The sequence below is a fragment of the Sminthopsis crassicaudata genome, chromosome 4 (assembly GCF_048593235.1).
Source record: "Sminthopsis crassicaudata isolate SCR6 chromosome 4, ASM4859323v1, whole genome shotgun sequence".
In the NCBI taxonomy this organism is placed as follows: domain Eukaryota; kingdom Metazoa; phylum Chordata; class Mammalia; order Dasyuromorphia; family Dasyuridae; genus Sminthopsis; species Sminthopsis crassicaudata.
Window position 1 is genome coordinate 452,201,102 of NC_133620.1, and position 20,227 is coordinate 452,221,328.

General features: G+C 52.7%; 1 protein-coding gene across 10 annotated transcripts in view; it reads right to left on the reverse strand.

The window, feature by feature from the left end:
- The window catches only part of MYO18A (myosin XVIIIA), a 137,536-nt gene extending 117,568 nt beyond the window's left edge, over positions 1 to 19,968 (reverse strand). For 4 of the 10 annotated variants that reach the window (XM_074263748.1, XM_074263747.1, XM_074263749.1 and 1 more), the window contains exons 1-2: positions 19,781 to 19,968; positions 8,049 to 9,119 (exon numbers count right to left, since the gene is read on the reverse strand). In XM_074263748.1, coding sequence (XP_074119849.1) covers positions 8,049 to 9,038 — 990 coding nt within the window. In that variant the 5' untranslated portion in view covers positions 9,039 to 9,119; positions 19,781 to 19,968. The other 6 variants (XM_074263751.1, XM_074263750.1, XM_074263754.1 and 3 more) reach the window with 4 other exon arrangements.
- Positions 19,969 to 20,227: the final 259 nt, after the last annotated feature.

The following is a 20,227-nucleotide window of genomic DNA, read 5'->3' on the forward strand; positions in this document are numbered from 1 at the left end:
CACTGTCTCTGTCTGCCCTCCACCCCTCCCCCACCGGCCCTGCCAGGCCTCTCCTTCCCCTGCTGCCTCTTCCCTCCATTGCTGCCCTCCTAAGGTGGGTTTGGGGCGGGGGTCGGGGAGGCAGCGCCTCGGTGCAGAGGGGCAGCCCCAGTCCTGTTGGCAGGCGGAGCGCGTGCTTGTGGTTTCTGGGAAACGCTGTAGCGATTTGCAGCATTTTTAAAATACTTGCCTTCCCACCCCCCACCCCCCCCAAGCCCAGGCCTTTGCATATCTGGTATTTTCCAGAACCATTTCAATGTAAATAAAGATTAGGAGGGAGCAGAGGGCAGGGCTGCCCAGGGGACATTGGGAGCAAAGCACAGTGGGTACACTACCAGGAGCAGGGGCAGAGGTCAGAGCAGATCCCCAGGCTAGGGGGAGACCCAGCTCTCACCCTATGGCTCCCGACAGGTCTGGCATTCCAGGCTCACCCCCACCCAGAAGGTCCAGTGCCGCCTGGGCACTGTGCCCATTACCCACAGCATGGGCTGCCAGGCTGGTGGAGCCTCGGCTCTGAAAGGGTTGAATGGGGACCACAGGGAGAGAAAATGACAGACGGAGGGACAGATGCTCAGACACCCCCGCACCCCCACTACTGAGGGAAAAATGCTCGGAGATACTCCCCATGGGCAGTTAAGTCTGATCCAACCCCGGCAATCTCTAAAATCTGCCTCATCCATTTTCCGGCTCTGTGACCCTGGACAAGTCATCTAACTTTCCAGCCCTCATCTAAATTACAAGGGAAAGGGACTGCACTCCATGACTTCTAAAGTCTCGGATCCTTTGATCTTCCACCCATCTTCCATCACAATAGGGAGGGGGGCCCAAGCCCCTGATTCCAGGCTTGCACATTGGCCCTCTCCAATGCCAGAGGTGCCTGAAGCTTTGGCACAAGAAATGGCGAAAATTTCCTGTTTAAAATAAAAAATCAGAGGTTCGTTTGGAGTTAAATTAGGAACAGAAGCATTCCAAAGCACTGAGACCATAGCACCCAATCCGCTGGACTAAGGAGCCGCTAGGTCCTGGAATCCTGCTGGAAATCCACTGTGCCCCAAGCTCCTGTGGATCCTTACCTCACTGCCCGGGTACCTGAATATCCAGCCACTTAGGCACCTGGGTATCTGGCAACTGGATACATGGTACAGGGACACCTGGATACATGGGCACCTGAGTACATGGGCACCGGAGTACATGGGCACCTGGATACATGGGCACCTGCGTATTGGCGCCTGGAAACATGAGTACATGGGCACCTGAGTATCTGTACACCTGGAAACATGGGTACATGGGCACCTGGGTACCTGGAAACATGGGTACATGGGTACACGGGCACCTGGGCACCTGGGCCTTCCACCTCATGAATGGAAAAGGCCACTAGGGTAGAAGCCTTGGAACCACTCCCATTCCTTCCCAGAAATAAGCACCCAAGGCTTATCTCTCACCTATAGGCCTAGAAGCAAAAAGAATGGGAGAACAAGGACACTGAAGGGCAAAGCTTAGGGAATTCTACCTGAGCCCCACCCTGACCTGCCTTCTTTTCTAGAACCAAAGGAAAAACTCCCCCAACCCATTTCCTGTAGGCTCAAGGCTGCTCACTTTTCTGGGACTCGGTTTCCTACTTAAAAGGAGGGGCTTAGACAGAATGGTTTTGAGGCAGCTCTAAGCCCCAGATCTAAGAGCAGGAGCTCCAGATCTAAGAAACAGCTGGAGAGCTCCAGAAGTTCTAGAGTGGGGGGAAGGGGAGGGGGAAAAGCAGAGGAGAAGAGAGCCAGGGAGGTATTCTGACAAGACCTGACCCTTTTCTCTCCTGCCTCCAGTCCCTCCCTCCATGATTAGGCAAGGAAAGGAAGGGCTCCAGGTGAGTCACCTTCTCTCCTCCAGCCTTGGCACGCTGCCTTGGCCTCCTGGCATGACCAGGAAGATCAGAGAAGCTGGCGTAGCTCTGTGAGAGAGCACCCAGGCGGCCGGCACGCTGGCCAGACTCATCCCCCAGCCCTGATGGGAGGCTTAAGGTTTGCCTCCCTCCCTCCACTCCCCAGCAGCAGGCCTCCTGTCCCGGGACAGATCTTGGGAAGACAAAATGGGAAGAAACAGGATGTCTCCTCCCCCTTTCTCTCAAAAACCACCCTTGCTGAGAATGTTTGTGGCAGCCCTCTCTGTAGTGGCTAGAAACTGGAAAATGAATGGATGCTCATCAATTGGAGAATGGATGAATAAATTGTGGTATATGAATGTTACGGAATATTATTGTTCTGTAAGAAATGACCAGCAGGATGAATACAGAAAGGCCTGGAGAGACTTACAGGAACTGATGCTGAGTGAAACAAGCAGCACCAGGAGGTCATTACATACTTCAACAACAATACTTTATGATGATCAGTTCTGACGGACGTGGCTCTCTTCAACAATGAGATGAACCAAATCAGTCCAATAGAGCAGTAATGAACTGAACCAGGTACACCCAGCGAAAGAACTCTGGGAGACGACTATGAACCACTATATAGTATTCCCAATCCCTCTATTTTTATCTGCCTGCATTTTTGATTTCTTTCACAGGCTAATTGTACACTATTTCAAAGTCCGATTCTTTATGTACAGCAAAACAACTGTTTGGACATGTATACATATATTGTATTTAATTTACACTTTAACATATTGAACATGTGTTGGTTGACCCGCCATCTGGGGTGGGGAAGGAGAAGAAAAATTAGAACAAAAGGTTTGGCAATTGTCAATGTTGCAAAATTAACTATGCATATATCTGGTAAATAAAAACTATTAAAATAAAAAACAAGGATCCAGAAGAAGGAACTTCTTGTAACTCTTAGAATCCTCACCTGTACCTGTAGCCACTCCGATTTCACTAGAATAAGAAAACATGTTTCTGAATCAGAGGTGTAACTAAAGAGGGCCACTGGAACTTTGTCCCCAAGGTGCAGAAGCACAGAGGGTGCTATCTGAAAGTCAAAGGGTTTTTCCCCTGGTATCAGTTGAATTTATCTAAAAATAACTGACTTGAAAGAATGCTCCAGGTCACTAATAAGAAGAGAGAGGCAAAAGAAAACACTCAGAAAACTGGCAAGACCGCAAAAGATGGGGATGGGTCAATGTTGGAGGTAGAGCTGCAAATTAATAAAAACTACTTTAGAGAGCAATTTGGAATTATGAAAATAAAGTGACTAAAATATCCATGCTTTTTAACCCAGAGATTCCACTTTCTGTGCATTTGCCCCAGTGAGGTCACTGATATTTTTTTTAAAGAATTCACATAAATCATATGTATAACAGCTTTTTTTTTTTTTTTAATGATATCAAAGAACTCAAGCAAAGTAGACACCTGTTGGTTGGGGAATAGCCAAATTATTACTGTGCTACCCAAAACAGCAAATATAATGAATACAGAGAAACAAGGAGACACCATCAACTGATGTGAACTGAAGTAAGCTGGGCCATAAACACAAGGATGACCCCAATGCAAATAAATGGACAACCATCATGAAACTAGAGATGGATATTGTCACATTTCAAAAAGCAAGCGTGACCACAGGAAAAGGCATTCCCCCTTCGTTGTTGCAGGAGGGTAGAGGGGGCTCACATGATAACAGTCACTTACATTTATACAGCGCCTACTACGTTCCAGACATGACAATAATAAGTTACTCACGTTTATACAGCACCTACTACGTTCCTGACACGACAATAAGAAGTTACTCACGTTTATACAGTGCCTACTACATTCCTGACACGACAATAATAAGTTACTCACATTTATACAGCACCTACTACGTTCCAGACATGACAATAATAAGTTACTCATGTTTATACAGCGCCTACTATGTTCCAGACATGACAACACTAAGTGCTTTACAATTTCCAACTCATTAGACCCTAACAACAATCCTGAGAGGTAAGTGTTATTATGACCCCCATTTTATAGATGGGGAAACTGAGGCAGGCAGAGGTTAAGTACCCAAGGTCACACCACTAGTAAGTGTCTCAGATTTGAATTCAGGTCTTGGTTCTATCCACTACGTCATCATCTCACTGGCTAGCAGAACACTGCCCATATTGTCCTTTTTTTTTTTTTAGTTTGTTGATTTTTTTTTTCTTTTTCTTTGTTAGATGGGGCAGCTCTGTGGGAAGAGGGGAGGGGGAGGGGAGGAATCTAGGTTTTATAAAAACAAAAAAACACACAAATTAATTTTTAACAAAAGCGGATTTGTGGGTGTATTCTTCTGAAAGCTTGAGAACCACTAGTTTGGAACAGTTATGACCATCCCCACCCCCAGCTAGAGATGTTCCTAACAAAACATCCTCAAGGCACTTTAGAAAGAGGAAGTGGTTCCAATTAGGGCCAGTGCTTGCTCACTTATACCTCTGTGCAACTTCTGGTCCTTCCTTACCCCTGAATGGGCAGGGCACAAGAGAAGCAGACCCAAAGACAAAGCCGGCTTTGGGCCCACAGCAGCACAACACCCCCCCCCCCAAGAGTCTCCGAGGGAGACAGAGAGCCGGTTTTCCATTCCCCACCATCCAGGCTGACCCAACAGCAGCCTGGAACGCGGCTCTGGCTCCAGGGAGGGCAGAGAGGTCCGCGAGGACTCCCTGTGAGTCAGGCTCGGGAAGCTGCTGGAGCGCTGGCTGCCGGGAAGAGTCCCAAGTCCCAAGGGGGTTGGGAGCCGTTGGGATGCGCCACCCAGGAGCCAGGCCCCCAACAGTCTGGGGACCACAGACAGACTGATTCTTGGCAAAGAAATAAGTGCAGCAAAAGAGACTCTCCAGGATGAGGAGAAGGAGGAGGAGACATGTGGGCCTGCCAGGTGGTGGATGGGATTGCCAGTCACCTGTTCCAACTCATCCCCTTTCTCCCTGCCCAGAACCTACCCACAGTACCCAGCCACCTCCCCAACCTGGCAGGAAGGAGCAGGGATACTTTCTAGTTAGAGACATGGTGTGGTACAGTGGCAAGACACAACAGATTATCAGAGAACTGGGTTCAAATCCTGCTGACTCTGCCACTTACTCAGTTTTCCTTCTGGGCCCATTTCCAGGACCTTATTTCTTGACACTGTGTAAAAGGGAGACTTATGGGTACATGGTTTTGCATGGCATCTTTCCCCAAGTCCTATCTGCTCATTCACAGGCAGGAGCCACCTTGGGCACCAGCTGGCTCTGCCCTCCCCCCCGGGGTCTCTTGCAAGCCGATGCTACAGAGACATTCGCCCTGGCTCTGTGCCCACCTGCTCCTGTGCCACATCTTAGATTTCCCTGGAGATGGAAAGCTTTTAAATTCCAGGCAGCTGTGACACGGGAAAGCTGGAAAGCTGGAAAAATGGTGGCTCATGGAGGAGATAGATTATGTGGCCTTAGAATGCCAAGCTGTGCCCGCTGACATCAGCCTGGGGCAGAAAGGGGCTTCGGAGGCCACCTACGCCAACCCTCCTCCTTTGACAGAAGATGTAACCGAGATCCAGGAAGCTGACATGACTTGACCCTCTGGGCCTTGAGCACCTTCCACTTTGCCTCAGTTTCCTCCTTTTTGAAAATAATCTGGCTGGCTCATAGGGTCACAGAGTTGGCAGTGATCATAGCTGGAATGGACGTAAGAGCCCATTTTACAGATGAGGGAACTAGGCATCTTCAAGAATGGCAGAAATGCTTCTTCTCCTATGTGCTAGACAGAACTCGGCCCCAAAACAGAGGGCTCTGGTGAGGAATAAGGAGGAAGCCGTGACCAGAGGGCCCTTAGCCGACTCCTTATATCAAGGGCCGTTTGAATCCCACCATTCTGAGAAAGATCTTAAAATCATGTATTTTAAGTTGAAGGAGACTAAGCGGTCACCAAGTCCAACTTCTTGCTTTAACAAATGAAGAGACTAAATCCCAGAAAGATGATTTTCTCAGGACTACAAAATTAGGTAAGTATCTGGGATATCTGGCTTTGAGGTTAACCAGGGCACGCTGGCTCTCAGAGATGCCCAGACCCTTCCTCCCTCCGCCCTCTTCCCCCGCTGGCAAAGCTGCCCAGGTTCCAGCCGGGGAGGGGGCCTGGACACCGAGCCTCGCGTCCCTCGTGGTTCTGAATGAGGCTCTCTGCCTCCCCCTGGGCCTCGAGGTCGGCTGACTGTCCTCACTGTCCGTTTCCCCTCCACAGAGAGAAAGCGGGGGTCTTGCTCTCCCTGCTTCCTCAGCGTTTCCTCTCCCTCCCAGACCCAGAAACATCTGCTGGTCCGTTCAGTCAGGGCATTCAGCACGGATGCTGAACTGGGGCCAGGTCACCAGAGGCTGATTCTAGAGCAGGACTTGAGTCACCTACTCCTGGGACAAGGGCCCCCCAGCACCCAAGAAGAGGAGCCCCAGAATGGAGGTTCCAAGGTCCCTGTGGAGACCGGTGCTACTGGGAAAGCTGAGCCTCCATCTCCTGGCAAGGTCAGGATCTTCACTCTAGGGATGGCTTGAGTGGAGCCGTCGGGAATGCTGGGAAGTGGCTGGGCTCCCCGGGGAGACTCGGAATCCGCCATCACCCCAAGGGCCATACTTAGCACCTCCTCAAACACCAGCCTTTTCTTCTCCCCAGAGAAGGCTCACAAACGGAACAGCTCTTAATGCCGGCGCCTGGTAACGGACACTTTTCTCCACCACTGTTCTCCACCCCTTAAATTGAGATGCAGTCAGTGCTATACAGCCGCTCCCTCCCACAGGCCTTGTGGGCCAGAATGTCTTCAGAGGGAGAAGCCCCAAATCCATATCTTTATTTTGCACTTACTACCTGTGTGACCTTGGGCTGAATCCCTCTCAGCCCTAGTTTCCTTGTCTGTAAAATGAGGAAATGGGACCAGCATCAGCCCCTTAGCCCCTTCAGCTCTAGGTCCTCGCATTCTCCGCCTCCCCAGATCACTGAGCCAGAGAATCCCACAGGCCCACGTCTATACCTGCTCTAAGGGTGGACAACCCCTTTCCTCACAATTACTCTGAGAAAAAAATCCCATAACTCTTGGGAGAATTCATGTTCTGGGTTTACATTACAGGAACCTGAGCTCAGAGAAGCCCAGCGACTTCCCAGAGCACTACAGAGGGGTGTGCTGAGCCAAGGGCTCCCCCGACTACAGCGGGCCAGCCGAGGCTTTGGCCACTTTCCCAAGGAGGCCCCAACACCATCCAGGACAAGAACCCAGATGTGCAGGCGAGGCTACAGGACGTGACGCAGCCCAGCGGAGGCAGGGGAGGTCGTGAGGTGGGAGAAAACCTACAAGCATCCCCACCAGAGGCTCTGCCAGGAGTCACCATCCTAACCGCTCCCTGCAGTCTGCCATGGCTCCTAGGGGAAGCGGCGGGGCTCACGGCCAACATCTCAGCTGGGAAATCTGGCTGAGACTCTCCCTGCCCACCCCGGGCCAGGAGAAGTATCCATTGGCCCTTGTCAGTCGGTCACGTGGCTGACCGGCTCAGAGACTGACAGAAACGGTCCCGCTTTTCTCCCCTGGAAGAACTCTGGGGCTCACTCTCACCATGACAATGAATACATACACAGTTTTGCAGTTCACAGAACAGGAAGAGATTTAGCATGAGAAAGGACCTTGGAGGCCATCAAATACCCACTCACCTCATTTTTAGACAAGGGAAACTAAGGTATAGTGAGATTAAGGGACTTCCCAAGATCAAAGAGAGAGTTACATGGCAGGAGGTAGGATTTAAATCTGCAGCTCCTGAGACAGCGCATTTTCCACTGTACCATCCATAACACCCTTTGGATCAGTAATTCAGTTAACACTTAGGAAATGCTTTGGGAGAGCAAAGCATCCTGAAAGACATTAAAAACAACGAAAATGGAAAAGCGGGACCATCCTGAGCCTAGAGGAAGAACGCAGCCTTCTGAGCAGAAATCAGTCAGTCGACGAGCATTTATTAACCACCTACTGTGTGCTGGACATGGTATTCGGGCTAGAAGCAGTCAGCGAGACATCAGCCCTCCCTCCGTCCCTAGCCCTGGGCCCACGGCAGGGACTTACGTCAGTGGGCTCCCTCTGCTGTCCCAGGCTGCCCCTCAGCCAGCTGCGGCTCAGCTCGCTCAGCTCCGGGATGGGCTGAACCTTGAGCCGGACGTGGTCTCCAGACTGCCGAATCATCTCCACGATTTCATCCCGCGACTTGTTCTCCACGTTCTGCCCGTTGATCTCCACCAGCCGGTCGCCGGGCACCAGCCCCAGGGCCAGGTCCTTGGTGCCCGCCCCGGGCTCGGCAAAGTGCACCACCCGCCGGTAGGCCTGCCCCTCAGGCGCCCGGTCCAGGACGGTCGTTCGCCGCAGGGAGAAGCCAAAGTCCCCGGTGGGACGCCTCTGAAGCTCCAGCTCCCGAGGAGGGGGAGGTAGAAGGGGCACTACGGCAGGCAGCCGCAGGTCAGCAGCAAACCGTTTGCTCACCAGCTCGGGGCCCCGGGGCTTGAAGCCAGGCCACGAGGCGCCAGGGCCGGCCTGACGTGCCAGCTGGCCCTCGAGGGTCCGCACCTCCACCTGAGGCGAGGGGGCGGCCGAGTGCTCCGAGGGCGTGGAGGTTTCCGAGGCGCTGCCGTCGCGGCTCCGCTGGGAGAAGGAAAAGCGCTTGACGATCATCTGCGAGTTCTGCTTGGCCAGGGAGCCGAACTTGGCGGCCCTCTGCAGCACCGAGGGCCGGCCGCCCTCCTCGCCCTTGAGGTCATCGCTCGAGCTGGCCGTGCTCAGGTGGCCCGAGTCGAGGATGACGCTGCCCCGATTACTGTCGGAATCGATGTCGGTCAAGTGCAGGTCCGAGCCGCTGGCCACCTTGATTGGGATGGGGTTGGAGATCTCCAGTCTTGTCTTGGACTCCCTCTTGGAGGACCGGTTCAAGTTAAAGAAGCCGCGTCTGAGACTCATCTCCTCCAGGCTCCGCAGCTCGGCCGCCGACATCCGCTCCTTCTTCTCCTTCTTCTCTTTCTTCTCCTTCCGGCTCCCATCTTTGTCTTTCTTCATCAAGTTAAACATGGTAGGAGTCTTGGGGGTGGGAGGTAGACCCCCAGAGGCTCACAGATGCTCAGCACCGGGCCCCTGCTCCCCAAGTAGACACTGCAAATGGAAACACAAAAGGAGAATTTAGAAACTCATATCAATAGAGAGCCTGGAGCCCATATTCTAGCTGGTGGAGTGAAAGGAATATTCAGTCCCACCCTGGTCTGTCCAGCTTTTATTCTCCCAGGCCTCAGTTTCCTCAACTTTCAAATGAATCGCACTCCTCGTATCCAAGGTCCCTGTTAACTCCTGAAATTCCAAAAACCAGAAAGGCGAGGGGAGGATTTTGAGATCAAAGTGCAGGAAGTCTGGGAACCCAAGGACAGGGTTTGACTCATCCTTTTTCTACCTGGCTAGCCTTGGGAAAAAGCAATCTCTGCGTCTCAGTTCCCTCATTTATAAAACCAGGAGGTTGAGTCTACAAGGTCCCATCCAACCCCAAATCACAACTTCCCTCAGTTTTCTCATGTCCTTCTTTCCTCTGTTTAGTTTTCTTATCTGCAAAAGGAGGCTGGACTAACTGGCCTCCAAAGTGCCCTTCAGCCCCAGATCTTTGAATCTGATCTCCAAAAGAAAGAGCAAAATATCTGATTTCCTTCTTGCCTTTGAGATGTCGCAAGTTATAGGACTTGGGTTATCTGGGGGAGCATCGGAAGGAATGTATATTTCTCAAAAGATTCATCACACCAAACCCAGATCAAGAGGGCCAAAAAACCCAAAGGATTCCTGCGCCACCACCTTCTCTATCTCCAACCCAAAGGGAAAGATAACGATTACTGGGCTCTCTTTCCCAAATCTAAGGGGGGAATCATTAGCATTTCCATCCCCCGTTCCCAGACAAAGCTCCCACTCCTTCCAGGAGCATCTAGCCCCCTCACCGCTCTCATCCCACAGTAGAGGCCGAGATCCCAGAAAGGGAAAAACAAAAGGAAAGGGAAGTTCCCAGCTGAAAGAAACAGCAACCAGCTGGGGTAGGGGGGATGGGCTGGGAAGGGTCAAATCCTCGATAAACAGGATTCTGAAAAACTCACATCCTTTTCCCCACCATGACCAATACCTAAATATATACCTCAGGAGGATAGAAGTCATGGTGGGCCAGAATGTAGCTCCCACCAGCTTGAAAGAGAAGAGAGAGGAAGGGGGTGGAGAGAGAGAGAAAGAGACAGAGAAGAGGAAGGGAAGGAGAGAAAGGGGGAAGGAGAAAGACAGAAGGGAGAGAAGAGAAAGAGGAGAGAGAAAGGAGGTGGAGAGAGAGAGAGACAGAGAAGAGGAGGGGAGGGAGAAAGAGACAGAGAAGAGAGGGGAGGGAGAGAAAGAGGGGATTCAGACAGAAGGGAGAGAAGAGAAAGAGGAGAGAGAAAGGAGGTGGAGAGAGAGAGAGACAGAGAAGAGGAGGGGAGGGAGAAAGAGACAGAGAAGAGGAGGGGAGAGAGAGAAGGGGGAGGGAGAAAGAGAGAGAAGAGAAGGGGAGGGAGAGAAAGAGGGGATTCAGACAGAAGGGAGAGAAGAGAAAGGAGAGGAAGGAGGTGGGGAGAGGGAGATAAGGGAACAAAAAGGAGAAAAGGCCAGAAACCCCGAAGTTACCCCTCTCCTGTCTATCTGGCAGGTCTCATTGCTCCACCAGAAATCAGATTCTAGTCCCCCCCATCAATACCACCAGAAAGGAGCAGGTACCATAAAGCACCCACCCACCCTCATGATTACCTTCAACCTCGGAGACCTCCCCATCCACCCCTGCTGCTGAAGGGGTCACAAAACAAGATAAACCCAGAAGCAGCCATCAAGAATCCCCAGTTCTGGGATGGCTGGGTCAGCATACTCATAGACTGACTCTGCCGAGGTCTCTCTTTTCATGGGCTCTCCCCCATCTCACCCCACAATGGATGCCTTTTGTAAGCCAATCAGGTGTTCATCACCAAGATCAGTGCCAGCTGCTGAGTATAAGGTAGGATGGCTCTCCCTCCTCTGCCCTCTTCGTTTTTCCCTGGAGAGAACCCCACACTACAAGTCTGTTGCCCTTTCGTCATCATCATTATAACCATCCTCCTGAATCCCGATACTTTCATTCAACTACCAAAATCTATCACTTTGTCCACCTTAAATTAGTTCCCTGAACTTTACAAAACATAAAAAATGCTAGAATAGTAACTTGTCGCAGGATCACTTCCAACTGAGTCCTACTCAATATGGAGACAAGAATAAAATGAGGAAGATGATAGGGGACAAGTGAAAAGCTTAATAAGTGGCGTTCACACCGTGGTTCAAGTTTGCAAAGCACCTACGTCCACCATCTTGTTTAATCCACACATCAAGCCTGTAAGACAGGTGCTACCATTAGCCCCAATCTATGGTTAAGAAAAGTGAGACTCAGCAAAGATTCAGGAAACTGAATTAGAATCTCCCAGCTCTCCCAGTGAATGGCACGCGGGTGGTGCCTTTGGTGACAGATGCGTGACTAAGTACTCTCTTTCAGTCCAAAGGAAACTAAGAAACATGGAAACTTAGAGCTGGACGAAAATCACCCTCTGAGATCTTCTTGTTCACCTCCTGACCCCATTTCCCACCAGGTTCCAAGTCCAGCACTTCCCATTGCCCCGCCAGGGACTAGGGAGAAGGGGAGGGGTCTGTGGGAAGGGGCCTCCAAGAGTCCAGGTCAGGGCCCAGGCACATTCCTGAGGAGGCCCAAAGGAACAGCACCACTACCAGCCCCAGGCCAAGGTTAGCTAACTCCTCCCCTGTGCAGTCCAGCTTCCCACCTCTACACTAGAGCTATTTCAAAGCTTCAGATCTTTGACAAAAGTGGAAAGAATATGGACAGGAATCAGAGGACCCGATTCAAAACCCACAGGGGGAATCTTGGGCAAGAGCCCTTAATTTTCCAGTCCAAAGACACTGTACTCTACAAACCCATGTTCTCTTGACCTAAGCCTGGTTCCACTTAGCCAGGACTGGACGCCAGGCAACCATCTCAGAACCTCCTCTACCACTACCACAAAAAAGACCGTACCTCTGACCTGGAAGAAACTTGGTGAGTTCATTCCAGCCATCCCCCTGTCCCCTCAAAACACTCCTATTAAACTCCAAAGCAGTTTGCTGTCATTCAAAGGCAGCAGAAGTCTGGACTCCCGCCCTAACCATCCGCCCAACTGTGTGATCTTGGGAGAGTCCTGCCTCTCAATTTCCTTCTCTTCGAAGTGGGGGTGGGAAGGTGAACAAGAAAATCTCCAGCTCTAAAATCCCATGTTTCTTAGTTTCCTTTGGACAAAAAGAGGGCACTTACTCACTCATCTGTCACCAAAGGCACCACTGGGAGATTCTAATTCTGTTTCCACAACCCAGAGCCAACACCTCTTTTCCAGGATGTTTTAAGACTTCATCCACACCCATATCTGTTCCTCAGGCACCTCCCTGGTTTAGAGTTGGGTTTCTCCCTAGTCTAGATGTTCAAACAGTAGTAAAGTCTCTGATTTTATTGGCCCAGGAAACTCCAGGTGTGGAGCTCTCCATCACCATGCAGGTCAACACTCATCTACAGTTCAGAAGATCAGTTTGAGGGAGATGTCTAGGAAGGGGGGAGGGTGAGAGGTTAAATTACTTGCCCCAAATCATGCGGCTCGTGTCAAAGGCAGCACCCCATTTCTTGCTGAGTGTTTTTCTACCCAGTTACGCTGCCTTCCAGAGCAAACTCTCTTCCAAGGTCACTACCCAACATGTGTTAAACTGATCTATTAGAATGTAAACTCTCCGAGAACAGAGACTGCCTCACTTTTGTGTCTGTACCCCTGGTGTCTGCAAAAGGGGAAAGGGAAAGGGGAAAGAATAAGCATTTATATAGCACTATGCTGATTGAGCACTTTAAAAAATATTATTGTAATTATTATTATCTGATATCAGGCAAATCTTGTTATCATCTATATTTTACAGTTGAGGAAACTGAGGCAAAAGGTGATTTTTTTTTTTTTTTTTTAAAGATGCTTAGGATCACCCAGCTAGGAAGTCTCTGAGGCTGGATCTGAACTCTGGTTTTCCTGACTCAAGGCCCAGGGCTCTAGCCACTGCTAACACCTAGCTTCTTAGCAGACTGCCTGGTATAGAGTAGGTGCTTAATAGATCCATTTTTAGTCATTTACCTATAATGGTGATTCGCAACACGGATGGGGACCTCAGTAGCCACACAGACCCACCTGTACCCAAAAAGCATCACTCCAGCCCATGAGATGTTGCTGAGACCGTCTCTCAAAGACCCCATCTACTCTTAAAGCAACATCCTCCTACTTCTGGACTATCTAACTGGTAATGTGCCTCCTGACCTCAGTCTAAATTGCCCATTTTGCATCATTCCCAGTCAGCTCTCTTAACTGAAGAACTTGGGTACTGAACAAGTACGATCCCTCTCCCTGGAACAGCCCTTCGAGTATTAGAAATTAGTCAGCTATCCCATCTCCCCCTTCCCCACGCCCCAGCCTCCTCTCCAGGGTAAACATGCCTTTAAGGCCCCTCCTCATCCTGAGCACTCACTGCCCCCCTCTTGGTGCTTATAAACACAGATTCCTTTGCCCTCCTGACCCACTTATTTACCAGTCACCCCAGCACCATGAAGGAACCCTGGTGTGGGATGATGGGGGAAGGGCAGAGAGGGGAAGGGTCAAAGAAGAGGGGGAGCTGCTTGGGAATTCCCTTTCTATTCTGACTCAAAGAATGGTAAGATCTTGCCTCCTTTGTTATATTACTTTGATCTTCAAGCCCTCCTTCCATCTTTCCCAGCCTCTAAGTGCTTAATGAATCACAGAATCCTAGTCTACAGAAGCTGAGGGATCCTGGAATTTGAATCTTCATCTACTTTTTTCCACAACAACAAGAAGCCCATACAAGGTCAACTATTATATTAACTTCGCACTGAAGCAGGGCCATGGGCTCCCAAGAGTCAAGTTGGTTCGTTTCCATGACAAGAGGATCTGAGAAAAAGAAAGAGAAGAACTCAGCTGCTAGCCAAGAAATGAGATCCCAACTGGATGGGGAAATGCTGAGGAACCTATGCGCCCCATCATCCTAGCACCAACGGCCCGTCCCCATGATGCTTCTGGGATCCCCGGGGGGAAAGCTGACAACCCAACTGTCTTATTTGTCTTTCCAAAGCCTCAGCATTTTTAATTAGGAAAAGAAAGGCAAAATTTGTCTGAGGGCTGCTCCTACCTGAGTCCCACCAAAATAGAGGTGCACAAGTATTTCTATAATTACTATCGTAGAACATGATACCATTCTCCCATCGTGAGGGAGGGAGCGCCAGGATCGAATCCCATTTTATTAGTCCTAACAAGCGAGGATCTTGGGTCCTGAGCTGGAAGGAACTTTCTTTTTATAGATGGAGAACAAGAGTGTTAAATGATTTGCTCTGGGTGACCAGGTAGTGAGCATCACTGGCAGGATTTGAATTCAGACCCTCATCGGACTAAAGTCAGTACTCTTAATGCCCTGAGAGTAGCCGTCCACAGTTATAGCGTTTGTGTCCTCCCTCTTCCCCCATTGCTGAATTCCAAATCCATTACACCAGGCTGACATGCCTTTAAATGGGGACAGATAAATGGGTCACCTTTCTATGGGGGTTTTAGACGCCCGAGGGACAGCAGCTTACAGAGGGGCCAGAGAGACTGTGGGTCATGGCACCCTCCCCTCCACATGCCTATCCAGGCTCGACTCATAAATAAAAACAAAGGAAATGCTTTGCTGTGGGATGACAGACCTTCCTTCCCTGGCCTCTGACCTCCGGAGAGGCCATTTCCTTCAGCTCGGGCTTTTTTATCTCCCAGCTGTCCATACAGCCTCCACTTCACATTGCACACAGGGCTCGGACCCCACGTCAGCAGGCTAGAAGCAGCCCAGCCCAGCCCAGCCCAGCCCAGCTCCCCTGAGGTGAGAAGAGGCCCAACCACCTTCCAGGGCCTGTTCTGCTGAGCTCGCAGCCCTCCTCTGACTCACCCCTCGTCACACAGGGCCCTTATCTGACTCCAGGTGTATTCCAAGCCCACTGCACATGTCTAGCCTGATGTCAGTCGGCTCCAGGCCCCCCGGGGCACGCCCAGAGCCACAGCAGCTCCTCCCTGGCCATCTCCCATGGCCCAGCTGGTCAAGCAGCCAGTGGCCTCAGCCAAGCAGAGGCTCCCCACATAAAATGCAAGAATCTCACTGGCCCGTGGAGCCATAGCCAGTGACCCTGTTTCCCCATCAGTTAATCTGTCTCTGTTTGCTTTCCCTGACAAAATACCCTTGACCTTAGTGGAAAAAACCCTCCACAAGAAGCTCCTGATGAAAGTTCCCAAATGTCCTTAATTCAGTGACTTTTGAATAAATCAGTTCCCAATCCTGGGCCTCGGTTTCCCGCTCTGTAAAGTGAGGAATTGGGAGAAGGGCTGAGCTAACAGATGGTGAGTGAGACCACCCATCTTCCCACCCATCTCTTCCCACCTGTTCATTTCCTAGGGGCCGTCTCCTGAGGCAGCAAGGGCCAGCCACTGCCCACACATCTAGGCCAAGAGTCAAATCCACCTCTTCTGCTTCCTAAGGATCTTTCTGGACTCAATTATCTCCAGCTCTGCATCCAGCTCTATGACCTATGGCCTCCTGAGGGCTCGACTCTGCTAGGCTCTGTTTTCAAAGGCTTAAAGCAGCTTTATCTAAAAGAACTCTTGATTATTAACCATGATACATTCAGCACCTCCCCACAAAGCCCAGGTCTTGGCCCAAAGCTTAGACCTCTGAGCTGGAAAGGATCTTGAAGCTCTTCTAGAGCCAAAAAGGTCCCACACAGGAAGGAGTAATCAAGATTGGAATACAGGTCCTGGCTCTGAAACCATGGAGCTGCATGGGCCCTCAGAAGCTACCTCTCTCATTTTACAGATGAAGAAATTGAAACCTGAGGAAGTCAAAGGAGGCAGGATCTGAATCCAAGACTTCCTTTTGGGAGGGGGATTGAGGAGTTAAGTGTCACACTGTGTCTGAGGCTGAATTTTAACTCGTGTCTTCCTGACAAGGCTGACACTTTACCGATTGCGCCTTCTAGCTGCCCCTGAATCCAAGACTTCCACATCTAGCTGAAACCTGGGGAAGTCAAGGGAGGCAGGATCTGAATCCAAGACTTTCTTTTTTTGGGGGGGAGGGAGGTTTGAAAGGTTAAGTGCCACACTGTGAGGCTGAATTTGAACTCAGGACCTCCTGACAAGGCCGGCGCTCTACCCACTGCGCCATCTAGCTGCCCCTGAATCCAAGACTTCCAGCTATCTCATAAAAAATCCATTGCTAACGTCTGCAAAATCCTCAGCAGAGAAAAAGAGCCCTTTAAAACCTTCAGTCCCACAGCTTAAACCACTGCCTGAGATGGGGCTGTTTGAAATGTCAGGGGAACATAGATAATTTACAAGCTGCACGATCCTACCTCGAGACAAAGAACAGACCAAAAAGATGGGAGACTTGAAGGAGAAGGGAGGGCCCCACTCTGGACACTCTCGGATCCCCAGAACAGCCTGACAGCCCCCTCCCCCAAGAAAACTCCTCCACCCCTGCCCTAAGCTTCCTCCTCATACTGTCTGGAAACAGGGGGATGGCAGAATAAAGTGGGATCAGAAGGAACACTAGGTCCGCCATCAACTTGGGACTGGGAAGCTCGATCAAGCCCCCCCAGCTCAGAGCCCCACTGTGGACACCTCAGGAATAAGTGGTTGGAGCAGCTCTGCTCCCTCATACTCATTGGATAAAACAAGCCCCTTCTCCTTACTTACCACTCCCCAGTGACCACTTCCTCCCCTGGGGAGACCAAAGCACCCCAAGAGTCCGGGGGGGTGGGGGGGCTCAGGATCTAACTGCCAGCAGCTTGGAATCTGGCCAGCAGGTCAGGAAAGCAGATCCGTTGGAGGCCTCGGTTGGTTCCTACCGTTCGGCTCTGCCTGCTCCAGATGGACTGCGTCTGGCTGCAGACAGCCCTGGACTCCAAGAGGCAGAGGAACAGCCTCCCACACTCCAAAAAGCCCACCCTGCATTGCCCTCCGAGTCAGTGACCCAGCACAGCTAGGAAGCCTTTAGTCTTCCTGACACTAGGCAAACAGAGCCAGCACTCCACCCCTCAGCAGGGAGGTTTCTCTCTTACGACCAGGTCCCGGCCTCCTGGCTGCTCCACCCAGAACTCCCCTGGAGGGACCTGTGAGACTGGCCTAGCCCAGACTCCAGTCCCTGGACCAAGGCCAGGAGCACTGACAGCCAGAGTGTGGCCAGGCAGAGGTGACCGGAGGCGAGAGGCTACCTAGAGATGCCTCAAGAAGACTGTAACTGAAGCCTTTGAAGGTGAGAGCTCGGGACTGGAGGAGGCACAATACCAAGGTCAGGGAGGCAGGACTTGCAAGGGGAGGCAACAAGGGACGGCGCTGCCTTCCACCTAACCCTAACTATGTACAGCACACAGTAGGTACCCAAGAAATGGGGACTGACTGACTGGGTGAAAAAGGAGCAGAATGCAAGTGTGAGGTCTCTGGACTTCCTCCAAAGCACAGTTCACCATGCCATCGATGCCCTGTCTGACTCTTCTCTGCCCTTCTCAGTCGATCGATTATTAAGCAGCTATAATATTCCAGGACCAACATTAGGTCTTGGAAAAAGGGTGTCGGGTCCTTGGTATAGGGACCATCCAGGCCCTCTGCCCTAGACTGGGTGGTGGAGATGGGCCAGAGTAAACAAAGTGTGGGGCAGGAAGGTAATCCAGCCAGGGGACCAGGCCACCATCGGCTCAAAGTTCAGTCCTTCCAACAGGAAGTTTATCCACGAGAACGCCCACACCTCTCCTGGCACCGATGCCCTGATAGACCTTCTTCCCTCGATCCCACGGCCTCTACCTATGAAAGAGGCTCTCTCCTTCTCCATCCTAGAGTCTCCACTTCCACCCAACATGAAGACGTCAATAGTCGGGCAAACCTCCACCCAGTGCTATATTTAACTGGTAATGACCTGAAAGGGAGGCCATTTCCTGGAAAGCCTGAGATTGGGAACAAAGGAGCCAGAGGGGAAGCTCAGGAGGCAGACACCAAGAAGGAAGCCTTGACCACTGGAGGAGCCAGCCAAGGGCTGGCCGGAAGCCCCAGACTCCCAACGAATGCCAGCACTGGCATTTTCAACATCCCCAAATAGAAACTGGACCCCAAACCAGCAAAAATAGTGGCAGCACTGACATGGCAACAGGTCCGTTCACTGCTTACTTAGCCCAGAGAAAAGAGTGGGCCTGGAGGGTCTGAGTTCCAGTGTGGATGTGACCTTGCCCAGTCACTTAGCCTCTCAGTCTCATTGGTTCCAGGGGTTCCTTTCAGCTCCAAAACTATAATGTAATGGGCCCCTGCCCAAGGAAAGGCCCAATCCTCATTCCTCAGAGAACGGACTGGGAAAGGGGCCTTGGCCAGAAGGGACCTCCCAGAAAGCACCCCATGTGACCCCCGGCCAACAGAAGAAGCCTGTCAGGGTTCTGGAACAGCTCAGCCAGCCAGCAAAAACAAACCAGTGGCCATCAGCAACCCTAGGAGAGGTTCTCCTTTGGGCGCCTGCCTTTCTTAAATAATCTGTGGAGAGCACATGTCTCTGGGAGCTGTGTGCCCAATGTGTGCCCGCCCCCTTCTTCCCAACCCACTCCGACAAAGCCAACCGTGTGTATGCTGTCTCCTTGGCCCAAGAACGTGACCATTCCTTGCCTAGCTTAGTATGGGGAGGTACCGCCCCCAGGGAACCCCGGGCCAGGCAGATAACCCCCATGCCTGTCACCCAACCGACTGGCATGACAGGTTAGTGGGGTGGGGACAGTCCGGGCCTGTCTCTCACCCCTGCCCCAGGCTAGACTGCTTCCTTTCCTTTCTCCCCCTCTTCCCTACCTTCTTTGAAAAGGTAAATAGGGAAACAGGCTGAGGACTCAGAATCCCCCAAAGGCCCCAGGATTCCCCCAGCCATCTTTGCTTCCAGACCAAGGAGGAGGAGGAGGAAGGGGGGGGGGGCGGCGGGCATCGGGGAACCAGGGTCGCCTTTACTTCATTGTTTTGCCAGCTGTCTGGCAGCTGCTCTGGGGGGAGGGCTCACTGTTTTGGCAGTGAAAGGGTGAGGGCCTCGGGGGAGGATAATGGACTCCAATCTCATTTGCTTTCCCCCTCCCTTAAGGCTGTCAGGGGAGCCTGGGCCTAAGGTAATGTGCCCCCCTCCCAAGTCCCATGTCCCCCCATCCCGACCCACCAGGGCCAGTGGGGGAAAGGGGCAACCCCTCCGCCATCTCACTCCCACGCACGGACCATCCGTCCAGCACAATGCATGGCCCCAGCACTCCCGAAGCTCCCTCCGGAATAAAGGACACCCTAGAGGAGGAGGAAGGGGGCTGGGCGCCCCGGCGTCCCCGGCCGCCCGCCCCCCCTCCTCGCACACTCCAGGTCCGAGGGGTTCGCAGCCCCGTCCATGCCCGGGCCCAGAGCCAGGGGCCGGGGAGGACGCGCCGGCGTCTTCTCGAGCACCCCCGGCGCCAGAACAGGGCAGGGGGAGAAGCCGGAGCTCGGGGCCGCGGCGGCTTCCCGGGAGGAGGAGGAGAGGAAGGAGGGGAAGAAGGAGGAGGAGGAGAAGGAGGAGGAGCCCGCCCCGCACCCGGGCCACCCCCGGCTCCGGCTCCCCGGCTCCCCGGCTCCCTTCCCGCCCCGGGCCCGGCCCGCACTCACCGGCCGCCGGAGCCCGCCGGACGAGCGGCCAGGCAGGAGACGCAGGGACGCGGCATGCACCGGCTCGGGCTCGGGCCCGGCCCCGGCCCGGCCCCGCTCCAGCGCCGGCTCCAGCGCCGGCTCCCAGTCCCGGCTGCGGCGCACGCAGCAGAGCCCGGCAGAGGCCAGCAGAGGCGCGCCAGCGAGCGAACGAGCTAGCGCAGCGAGCCCGGCCGAGCCCCGGAGCCGCGCGGCGCCGCCCCCAGCCCGCCCGAGCCCAGCCCAGCCCTGCCCAGCCCAGCCCAGCCCCGGCAGCCTAGCCCGGCCCCCGCGGCGCAGCGCAGCTCAGTCCAGCACCGCGCAGCGCAAGCGGGCCAGCCCAGCCCCGCTCGGTCCGGCCCCGCGCAGCGCGGCGCAGGGAAGCGCAGCCCCGCCGCCCAGCCAGCCCAGTCTTGCCTAGCCCTGCCC